Source organism: Arvicola amphibius, chromosome 6 (genome assembly GCF_903992535.2).
Source record: "Arvicola amphibius chromosome 6, mArvAmp1.2, whole genome shotgun sequence".
NCBI classification, from domain to species: Eukaryota; Metazoa; Chordata; class Mammalia; order Rodentia; family Cricetidae; genus Arvicola; species Arvicola amphibius.
Window position 1 is genome coordinate 128,838,842 of NC_052052.2, and position 12,088 is coordinate 128,850,929.

General features: G+C 40.6%; 1 protein-coding gene across 1 annotated transcript in view; it reads right to left on the bottom strand.

Moving 5' to 3' along the window:
- Positions 1 to 12,088, bottom strand: part of Cdkal1 (CDK5 regulatory subunit associated protein 1 like 1) — a 511,294-nt gene that overhangs the window by 94,877 nt on the left and 404,329 nt on the right. Inside the window, 1 exon segment of the mRNA XM_038335499.1 lies at positions 11,493 to 11,518. Within this exon segment, the coding sequence (XP_038191427.1) occupies positions 11,493 to 11,518 (26 nt within the window).

A 12,088-nucleotide genomic window follows, 5' to 3' on the forward strand; every position in this document is an offset into this window, starting at 1 on the left:
TAAGTAATTTTACTCTTCATTAAGGCTGAAATCACATTTGCATAATAACAAAAGTGTGTGTTTATATATTTTTCATAAAGAATTAAATCTTGGCTGAGAGTTTGGTGCTACAGGATGCGAAACATCTTCAACATTTTTCAGTTGATTGATACTTTATGATCCTCAATGCTGAGAATGTTGCTTTGAATAAATCTGTAGCACAAAATAGCAGAAGTACATTTAGGGCAATTTTCAGAAATTACTGGGAATTCTGTCTTAATAGCAAACCAAAATTAATTCTCTCTCTCTCTCTCTCTCTCTCTCTCTCTATATATATATATATATATATGCACATATATACATATATATTCTACATCTACATATGTACAGATATGCACATGTATATATGTATATACATATTTATGGAACTCAGCAAAATTTGAAATCACACACTGTAGCATAATACAATCTAAAGTTGTACCAATTTGAGATGTATTTGCCGAGCAATGATGGTAAGAAAATATTAAAAGTCATTGTTTCTTATGGTTAAACTAATACATATGGATAAAAGCAGGGCAATTAATATGTGCAGTAAAAACACTGCAATCCACAGCATAGAGGAGCTCAGAACTAAGCTGAGTGGTTTCAGGCTGTGCTTGTTGACACCACGTGGCAATGATGGCACGAGCTGTGCAAAGCAATGCGGCTGCAGCGAAGTCATGAGATGCAACCTGGACTAGTACATGCAACACAGTTTATTTTGAACTAATTTTCTGTCATTGCACATTCAAGAAACTGTGTGCATGCGTGTGTGTGTGTGTGTGTGTGTGTGTGTGTGTGTGTGCATGTGTGTGTGTGCATTAGCTGGTGCTTGTCCATGCCCAGACATATGGAGGCCAGATTTGATGTTAGGTGTGTTCTTCTATCATTCCCCACCTCAGTTTCTGAACAAAGTCTCTATCTGAATGTGGGCTTGCCATTTCAGGTAGACTGGCTTGCCAGCAACCCCTCAGGAATCTTCTTGCTCTTTGTCCCACTTCGAGTCGGGGTCACAAGTGTTTGCTTCCACACCTGGCTTTTTACACGTGCTCTGACAATGCTGACTCGGGTCCTTGTCAGGATGTGCTTTTTCTCTTGAGCCATCTCTAGCCTCTGGAAAAATTTAATTCTTGTCAATTTTTTCTTAAGGTCCAAACTCATTAGGCAACTGCAGTTTAAGAAGCTATGGGCTCCACATGGAGCTGTGCGTTATTCGGGCCACTATAACTTCTGCAGAGAGGATGCCTGCCCTTGGATCAAAGCCAGTAAACTGGACATTCACATTTAGTTTAGTAAAATCAAGGGCCTTATTGAAATGTTCCATCTTGTTTGCTAAAAGGTGGGGTATACTAGAGTTCTGGGCTCCAGAGTAAATGGAAACCAAGGGGCTCTCCAGACTGTAAATATTGGAAAGTCACATTATCTAGAAACAAACAAACACAAAACAGTAGAGGGAAAAACACCTACAAAAGCCAAACACTGTGTGGTGAAGTGAAAGCCACACCAGACTAGGTGCCAGTTAACCTGAATTTAAGGTGCAGATCTAACATTAAATAGCCAACTGTGTGTGGGTCTCTGTTTCCATACAATACAAAGCAAGAAAAGTGATGTGACTGTGTTACACTGACCCCTAAGCTTCCAACCCATCTCAAGGTTTTGTTTAAAGACTCCAAATACACAGTATGTTATTTTTGTTGTGTTTAATGAGCCACTAACCACCAACATACCATATAAAACTAGTAATCATGCTTTGGATTATTCCTAGAATTCTTAGTACTGGGCATTTATTTATTTATCTTATTTACTTATATTTACCAAATTAGACCAGGAACATGAACTATCTTCCTCTAAGCGAACAGCTAAAGCACATACAATGGGTACGATATGTTAATGCGCCTTCATGCAGGGCAGCACAATTCCAAGGTACAAGAATTCTGAGGGCTCACCCTGAACTCACAGTCAACCACAGGGCTGTCTGACTGTCGTGTCATGGAGAGTCTCAGTGCAACTCTCAACTGCCCTGTTTTCAGAAGCACCAGAAAAATATGAATGGCTCAGAGAACCAGAACAATATTTTTATTTTTTTTCATTAGATTTCCAGATGGCTAGATTTTTAAAATCTACTTTAAAGACCCTGGCAATATTTCTGAGTGCTCAGTCACATGCTTCCTTTAATAACAGCGAGATTATCTCAGTGCTAATATTCTTTTCAAGATAAAAAAGCATAGCAATAAATATTTATTGATGGATTTTACAATACTAATTACTATAACAAGGAATACTATGGAGCCTGCTTTGCTTTCCAAGACTGTGCTCATCTCTTCAACAGACATTCTCTTGTTTAATCTCTATAATTACCTGTGGGGTGGGTACTGCTTTGTTGTTCCATTTTAGAGATGGGAAAGCCAAGCCTTAGAGAAGACGTGTTATGCAGGCTGTGCACATAGCAAACTGCAGGTTCAAACCCTGGGCACATTGCATCTCAACTATGCAGAACAGCTTCAGGTCTTACTAATGTGAGTTTTTATGATGGAGTAGTCCATTATACTGTTCAGCGTGCTCTCATAGAAGACTATGGAGCATGTAGTCTATTTAGAGACTCACCCCAAGGAACAGCCATCACTCCTGAGTGATACTTTCCATTAGCACAATGTAAGAGCTGTGCACTTAGGTATTTGCCTTCGCTTCCCAGAAGCCTAGGCTTTTATTCATAACTGTAGCCAGGACTCAGATTTGGTTAGCAATACAGCTATTATTATTATTACAATGCCTCATATTATCCAACCTGTCTTAAGACTCAGTGTACACCTGAAGATGACCTTGGTCTTCTGATCCCACTGCCTTCATCTTCCGAATGCCCCACCACATCTACTTCATGCATACTAGGCAAGCTCTTTACCTACTGAGCTGCATCTCTGCCTATTTGTTTACTGCAGACTTTTAATATAAGGAACTCTAAGCTTTCTTTGGACAATAATGAAAATATTTTAAGTATTAAATGTCATGTGTTGGCCACACAGAGTCCTTTTTTAATTACAATGATATTTTATGAGGCGATGAACTTTAAAAGCAACATTAAATTCTGATATGTCAGGAGGAAAGTTTGCTTTAACATACTGCTAGAGATTCTGTGAGTCATGTTAGTCTAGCATGAAGCTGGGAATCAGAAAAGACAAACAACTCAGAGTTGTCTAGGTAGGTGGGCAGCAAAGCATGGCTTTGAAGTCAGTTCTTCAGACTCTGTTCTGCCCATCTTCTAGAGTGTCGATGAGTGATAATATTTGTATAAAAATAGCTCATAAATTCAATGATGCAAGTTTCCTATATTGTTTATAAAACAGTATAGGGCTTACATGCACATTTGATTCCCTGGAGTTTTCAGGGGAAACTCAAATTGTCCAGTAATATCAAACAGTTGTAATATTTTTATATGTATTGCATCTGAAATCAAATATGTATAATTCAAATGTCAGGGAGATCTTAGATATAGATAATACTGCTCTGTAGATTTCTCACTGGAAATTCAAAACGATTCAATATGACCAAGTATTTCTACTATGTCTATGTGTATGACATTTCAAATTAAATACACACTATTCAGATGTTAGTAAAACTTTTAAATATAGAAATTATTATTGTGCAATATTGTGAACATTTCTCCTCTCTGTCTCCTTTTTTCTCTTGTAGAGAACACACTAACCCTTTATCCCTCATACCTCAGCCACTGCAAGGTGACAGGTTCTGCACTCTCGGATCTTAGGGTAAAAACCTTCACTGGGTCAGGCACAATTCAGGGAAGTATATGCAGCCCAAGTCAATTTCATTGAATAGTAAAATTTCAATTAGCTTTTCTAGAACACAGATCTCTCTTCCTCATTTTTGACAAAGTGAGGATCAGCAACAGTTATTTTGGTATCTCCAAGGAGGTGAGCCCAATAGTTGTATTATAAACGAGTGATCCTCAATACCAAGATACCACTCAAATCAAAATGCCTCTCAAGTGAGGCATGCTGGTGCCTGTGACTTCAGAGTCAACTCTTGTTTAAAGCAGAAACCACCATGATAGTCTGTTAAGGAATCTGATCAATTATAAATATAAAGCATCTCCATTTATTAAGAGCACACGTTGATTATTTACAATAAAGTCCTAAATAAAACATTGAATAAAGCAATTAAGTTACTAAAGGAAGAGTGACATCATCAGACTGAATAGATACACTCAGGACTGCCATTTGAACAGTATCAGTAGTGATCAGTTGTACTTGAGGGGCAGAGAGAAGCACTGCACACACAGGGGTGAGGCAGGATGACTAGGGAAAGTGATAAGATTTAGGACAAGTGCAGAGCAGTCAGCAAAGGAGTGGAGTGCACATGTAGGAGAAGCTGAAGCTTGAGTGATCAGTAAAGAAGAAGTGATAACTTTATATGAAGCAATTTGCATAAATTCTTCTTTTAGAACATCCAGGAACAAATCAACATTATATACATGTGTAGGACCCAAGTGAGCATCAACACAATGAAAAGCACCTGAGAGGATTCTAATAAGCTATTAAGGCTAAAAATTCCTGGAACACAGGGAGTATCTTGCCACTGTGAGGAGTCTATATCCTCTTCACATAGCTGCAGAGGAGAACAAAAGTAGCTTAATTTGGCAAGGAAGGTATAAGAAGATAGGAGGTCAGACTTAGGTAAGTGTTTTACCACCTTGAGGGAAGTTGTAAGTACAAATCTCATAGATTCAGACATTATTATGAAAACACAGGTTGGAAAAGATCTTTCATTCAAGAATAAAGAACATTTCGCTCCATGTAAAAATGAACACATTTGAGTTACAATTGCCAAATCCAGGTTCAAACGTCTCCAGTACAAAAAAAGGGCAAGTAAATTAACCGTTGGTCTAGAGAGCTAGCTCAGCTCCCCTGGACCTCAAGTGTCAGTGGCTGCTGGCCTTCGGGGTACTCATTTGGTGACAGCTTGGGAGCAGGATGAGTCTGCTGTCCTAAGCCTCACCTCAGGGACACTACCTTCACCTCAATTCTGAAAGCAAACTTTCAGGTTTTGACCTTATCTTTTCCAAGAAAGTAAAAGTGATTGTGGAATCAGATACACACATTGGCAAATGGATCTGGGGTAAATGGACCTTTGTGATTCACTGGAGTGAACTCCAGCCATATTGGGCACTCACGGGAAGGGGGAGAACTACAGTCTTCCCTCAGAGCCCAGGGAGAGGTCTGGTTGTGCTGGGATGGGCAGGTTCAGACAACTCCGGTACACTCCACTATGATTAAGGCACTGGCGATGTGCACTTCAGAGTTGGGCTGTCATAGAGTTGGTTTATGCCAGCTAATTCTCATGTTAGCTGAGTCCACGAGACCCTCAGCACGCTACTACCTTATGTACCATCCACACATTTGCCAATCTTCTCTCATGTAGTCCTACTTGTTAATGTTTATAAAAATACTCCACATTTTTATTTTATGACTCTTTTTAAAGTAACTACATCAGTATTATTTCCTTTTAAAATTGTAAAAGATTGAAAGAAAGACTTATGTCATGTAGAAATATTGAAATACATGTCATCAAGTTAAATGAAGTCTATTGCCGATGGCAGTGAAAAAGTCTGAAATGCAAACCAGGCTTAAAGGAACAGAGCCCATGTTGTAAAGAAGATGCTCTTCAGGCCACTTCCTGTGATCCCGGAAGAAGACGTCAACTCCTCCAAGCTCAAGTCCAAGTAAGGAATTCATGGTACTGCAAGGCAGAAGCCTTTAACACTTTATCCTTCCTAGAGCAGAAATATATTCAACAATAGTCCAAGAATTCATTTGTTGTAAAAATTACAATAAAATGTAAACCCCCAAAAGTAAGAAGAATATAAAGCCTGTGTAATTCTTATTAGTATCCCATGCAGACTGTGTAGGATAATACATTGGGACCTTTGGGGAAAATTTCTCAGAGACGATATTTCGATAAACCCTTTCAATATAAGGTTTTTGGTTTTATGAGTAAAGATTCTTAAGTGTTTAACCTAAGTTCCAGAGGACTCGTTTACTGATAAAATGAAATCAAGCATTTTGTGAAAAGGTCAATGCATGTAGGAGACTTGGGAGAGAAGGGAATAAGACCACAGAACCCCAAGGCCCATGGCTGCTGGATCTGCTACCACTAAGAGTCCTACAATGCTCTGCTTAAGCTTTGTAGGAGGAAACAGATGAATTTCTCCAGCAACTCATATTCACTCAGCACTTCCCATTTGCCACTGTGCTAGGTATGGGAGAATGAGAGCAAGAGCACAATCACGTTGTGATAACTCTATTGCACTAGCAATCATATTTATTGACAACGTACTGTACAGTAAGTATCAGTGGTGGGTTAGCACCCTTGTTCATTGTAGTAACAGCTATTTACTAGACAACTGTTATGTACTGTGCGCTACTGTACTTTATCCTACTGAGAATCCTATAAATGTAAACTTCATGGATTCATTCTTAGTTACTTTGCTATTGTTGGGATGAGATACCACCGAGACCAAGGCAACCTATAAAAAAATATTGATTGTGGTTCACAGTTCCAAATGGTTAATTCCATGACCATCATGGCAGGGAGTATGGCAGCAGGCAGGCAGATATGGTGCAGAAGAAGTAGCCAAAAGCTTATATCTTGATCCATAGGCATGAAGCAGAGAGGGAACTAACTGGAAATGGCATGGGCTTTTGAAAACTCAAAGTGTTCCCCCCCCCCCCCCGCCAGTGACATACCTTCTTCAACAAGGCCATACCTAACCCTTCCTAAAGAATTCTACTAACTGGAGACCAAGCAATCAAAGACACACTTTCCCTGGGTTAGAATCTCTCATCTTGATGTGATGTGCACCAATTGAACAAGCAACATCTTTTATCTTTCATGGCACTGTATAATTTCATGGTGAGACATGGAAGAGACAGCATGGTAGTGTGAAACAGAGCAGTGCTCTCATTTTATAGAGGAAGAAATGTAGGTGAAGAGCTTGTATCTTGTCAATACCACGTAGCTAGTATGTGCAAGAGGAGGAGGCTTGTAACATGGAGGTAGCTATCTACAATCAAACACCAAGTCTTATTTTTAGGGTTATTTATAATAACTGAGAAAATACACTCACGAGAGTAAAAGAAAAGACTTAAAAAGTTGGCACAGTGTGTCAAGTGTGAGGAAATAAGCTCTAGCTCTGCTAGAAATACAACAGAGAATCGAGTAGAGTGGGCACCTGATGATACCAACAATGATTAAAATGCACACATTTAACCGCCAGACATTCCTCTAGTGCTTTCTTACAGGTAGGTAATGGTGGTACAGGCATGGGATGGCATATTTACAAGATTCTATGGTACAGCACTCTAAGATTAAAGGACCAGAAACCACTCCAAGATAGATCAATAAGAGTACTCTTAAATAAATATGGTCAACATCTGGTCTGGAATATATTGCTATTTTTTGCAAGAAGAATGTGACCATTCTTTATGTAACGATCAAAACAATCTCCATGATACTCTGTAAAGTGAAAAAAAAGAAATATAGGCATTTGTAGTGCTTTAATGTTTAAATTTTAAAAAGCATGTATCTATATTGCAAAATAACTCTAGAAGCTTTCACACAAAACCAGAAACAACTGTTGCCTTTGGAGAGGGGCCTAGGAGCCTGCAGGACAGAGCCAGCAGGGAGTGTAAGCCCAGTACTTGTGGTGCTAAGGCAGGAGGATTGCCAGAAGTTCCAGGCCAGGCTGGGCTACAGAGTGAGACTCTGTTTCTCCTTTACACTCTCCATAAGAATATTAAAATATATATTTCAAAAAGTACCATAAATGCTTACTGTAATTATGTCTTCTTAATACTGTAAAAACAAACAGACCCCAGAGGGACTGAGAAATTGGCCCACGGGAAAACTTCCCATTCCCAACCAATTCTCTGTGGACAGAATTCTGCCAATGGTTTCATGCGACTCAGAATCTAACCTCAAAGGTAACAATCACTTAATGTGGCCCACAAATGGGGCCTTTCAGTCACTTAATGATGTGCTGTGGAAGAGGAGTCAGGTCTCTGCCCCACAGATCAACCCAGACACCACCAATCACGGGACACTCCAGAGCCTCCCTGCAGAAGAGTGAGTGCACACCAAGTCAGCAGCAAGCCCCTTACTTCTCCAGAGTGGACCATGGGGGTGTCGCCAGCAGACATTTTTACACAATCTCAACAAGACAACCAGCTAAAAATAAGCCACTAATTTTACTTTATGATAAGCTGCACTTCTAAGAAACAGTGTACCATCCTTGGAGAAGTAGTTAAAATTCTTCTTTTTTGAAAATATGGTATGAGCACTTTTAAATTTCTCTTATATTTTCAAGCAACTTAAAATATTTTTTTCCAGTTGGACAGTGTTTGCGCATGCCTTTAATCACAGCACTCAGGAGGCAGAGACAGGTGACATCTGCAAGTTCAAGGTCAGTCTGTACAGATCGAGTTCCAGGACAGGCTCCAAAGCTACACAGAAAAAACCCTGTCTTAAAAAACAAAAACCAAGCCGGGCGGTGTGGTGCACGCCTTTAATCCCAGCACTCGGGAGGCAGAGGCAGGCGGATCTCTGTGACTTCGAGACCAGCCTGGTCTACAAGAGCTAGTTCCAGGATAGGCTCCAAAGCTACAGAGAAACCCTGTCTTGAAAAACTAAAAAAAAAAAAAAAAAAAAAAACAAAAAAAAAACCAAAAACCAAAACCACCAAAAACCAAAAAAAACAAAGGAAAAAGAATTTTCCAGGTTAATATGTTAATATGTTTCCATAAATTTTGTGAGAGACTGAGCTTAGTGAGTTGTTTTCTTAAATAAACAAGTAAATATCTGATAAGCTGTGTCTGACCGTTGTCACCTCGGGGCTCCAGTCATGGAGAAAGACACGTCCTCTAGGCAGGAAATGAAATGAAGGGAAGGTCTGACAGTTTTTTTCGACGATTGATTGACCGATTTTTTTTGATTGATTGATTGATTGATTGATTTTTTTGAGATAGGGTTTCTCTGTGTAACAGTCTTGGCTGTGGGGGAAGGGATGTGCACATGTGTGTGGTGTCTGTGGAGACCCGAAGGGGGCACTGGAGCCCCTAGAACTGGAGATCAGGTGGCTGTAAACAGCACAACATGAGGGCGGAGCGCAAGCTAGTGTGTGCAGCAGGAGACAGGCCCAGGAGGAGTCCCAGAGGGAGGAAGTCAGACAGTGTACTATGGGAGCTGCAAGCCAAGAGTGGCCAAGAGCCGCTGACTAGTTCTGTGCACCTACCTTCTGCGGCACATCAGCTCCAGGACCCAGCGGAAGCCTATTTCCTCTGCCCAAGCTGATTTTGAATTAATCAGGCTAGGGGACCTGTCCTATCTCTTATTCCTGTTTATACCTCTGTGTAGACTGAGATTTGGGGTTGAGGAGAGAGAAGGAAAAAGGTCTCCCTCAGCCCTGAGTGTAAGTTGTGTTTATCAACTACCTCTTAGAGGGCTGGTTACAGCCAATCTCCACTTATTTGTGCCACACAAGTAATGGGCATATACTCCGGAGCAAGGCTTCCAGAAAGTCTAGGTATGTGGTCTACAATAGCTACTTAACCTCTCTGTTCCAGGTTCTCGTCAGTGGGACAAGGTACAAGAAGTCTAACCTTCTTGTTATGTGCAATCCAGGTATGTGTGATCCACATACATGCTCCAGAATGTATGTGGAGGTCAAAGGACAACGTTTTGGAGTCAGTTCTCTCCCTCCACGTATAAATGGTTCTGGGGATTGAACTCAGGCTGCCGGGCTTGTGTAGCAAGCGCCTTTCCCTGCTGAGCCATCACACTAGCTCAAGAGCACTCTCTTTCAAGAGCCTACTACTGTGAATGCTGAACAAGTCATGTGTATACAAAGCTCTTAGAGAGACGCCAACTACCAGTGGGCCTTTAATGGTTGTTCTAATATAACCCACAGCCATAATAAAGATCTCTTTGGTGCTCATTCTCATTGTAAATTCTCAGGCTAACTGGTAGACCTGTGGGTCTCAGGGTGCAGCATTTTAGCAGCATCACGATCGCTGTCCTGTGCACTACTTGTACCTACCCATCCCTGCAGCTGCAGTGGCCAAATGAACTGGACAAATGTAAAACATGATGTTCAATTTCAATATTCCATTTAAAGGACAATATACACAAATAATACCAAAGTTAGGCTCAAGGAAACATGACCTGCAACTTAAATGTGATGTTGTTAAAAGAAAGCCAGAGCTTCTGGATTAGGTTAGCAGGCATTAGACACCGTGAAAGCAGGAAACCGCTGAGCTGTGGATGCAGACGTGGTGACAATCACAAGGCCATCTCCAGAGGGAAGGCATTTTAATAAATGGAAGTTGTTTTTATATTCAAAGGGTTGTTTGTGTGGTCTTTATTCTGTGGCCAGGTTGTTTGTTTGTCTTTAGAGGGGAATTGAGGGGATGAATTTAATATTTTCTTGAGGTTTCACATCCTTATATTCTTAGGCCACAACTTGAGTGTGACTTTTGTATAAGGATGTGTGTCAATGTAACAGTAAGGAAATGCTGTCAGTTAGACATTTATTCAAAATCTCCTGATATTTAGCAACATCCGTAAAATTACTTTGAAAGCACTTTTGTCTTTGCCAAAGATGGAAAATAGAGTCACATGCACAAATGGCCTTGGGCAATCTGCTACAGAACTGTTTTAAGCACGGCATCGACACACCAGATCAATAACTTGTTTCTTTATCTGCACATGCCATGAGAAATCTGGCGACCATAGAGTGCCGGATCAATTAAAAACTGAATTCGCTATTTCCAGACAGCAGATAGCTCGAGGTTCTGTAGGGCCAGCAGGCAGGGATCCAAATCCCATCTCTCTCTGGAAGCACAGCTCACAGTACTCTGATGCTGTGTTATGCTGGAGCCTGGGGGAGGGGGTGAGGATTGACAGAGCAGTGAATGCTTTTTTTCAGTGTGGAGGCAGCCATCAATCCTCAGGCAGTAGGAGCTGGGCACAAGATTTCTGCTGCTCTGCATCTCTATGGCATCTGATTAATGGACATCACCACAGGGCGTCTGAGCCGAGACTATACATTTGCTTACAAGGTATGATGCAAGTATTTATGAAACTGACGTCACCAACATTCCTAACCTCTTAGGGAAGAAAGGACAGTTATACACAGCCCAAGACTGTTGGTGAGGACTTCCCCTGGATACTTCTGCTCAAAGCAGAACTGCTAATATTTCAGCTCATATTTTAATTTTTTTATTGTATTATTTTATATAATAACTCTATTGTATAAAACTTCATCAAGCACTAGTAGATAAGATTCCTGGACATGTTTGTATAAACATGTTCTTAAGGTAGTCTTGGGAAGTGTGGGTTACTGAAATAAATTTTTTTATGTTTGATATTATAATTTAAAAAATCATGCTTGGGGTGTGATGAGAAACTGCTCAGTGGTTAAGAGCTCTGGTTGCTTGACTGGATCCAATTCTCAGAACCCATATCGGGGCTCACAGCCACCTGTAATTCTGATTCCAGGGGAATCACATGTTCTCTTCTGGCCTCCACAGTCACTGTGTGCACATGTTACACAGACATACATGCAGGTAAAAACATATACACATACAGTAACATATTAAACTAAAAGCTCTTGGGCTGGGCTCAGTGAATATAGTACTTGACACGCAAGGGTGTGGGATATAGTAGATTCTCCAGGACCCATATAAAGCTAGGGAGATGTGCTGACTGCCTGAAATACAGACTTTGTGGATTGTTTGTAAATTGGCTGGCCAGACCAGCTGGAATAGGCCAGCTTCAGGTTCAATGAGAGACCCTGCCTCATCAACTTTGGCTCTCCACATGTTTGTGCACACATGTGCCCATACACATGTAAACATGCATACATAGACACACAAATAAAATGTACCAATACATCATTATAATTATCTCATGTTAGGCTTGGAGTAATCTTTCTTTTCTTTTTTTTTTTAAGGGGGGCAAGCGGGCAGGCAGTGTACCACGAGTGAGCTAAGGACCTTGTGCA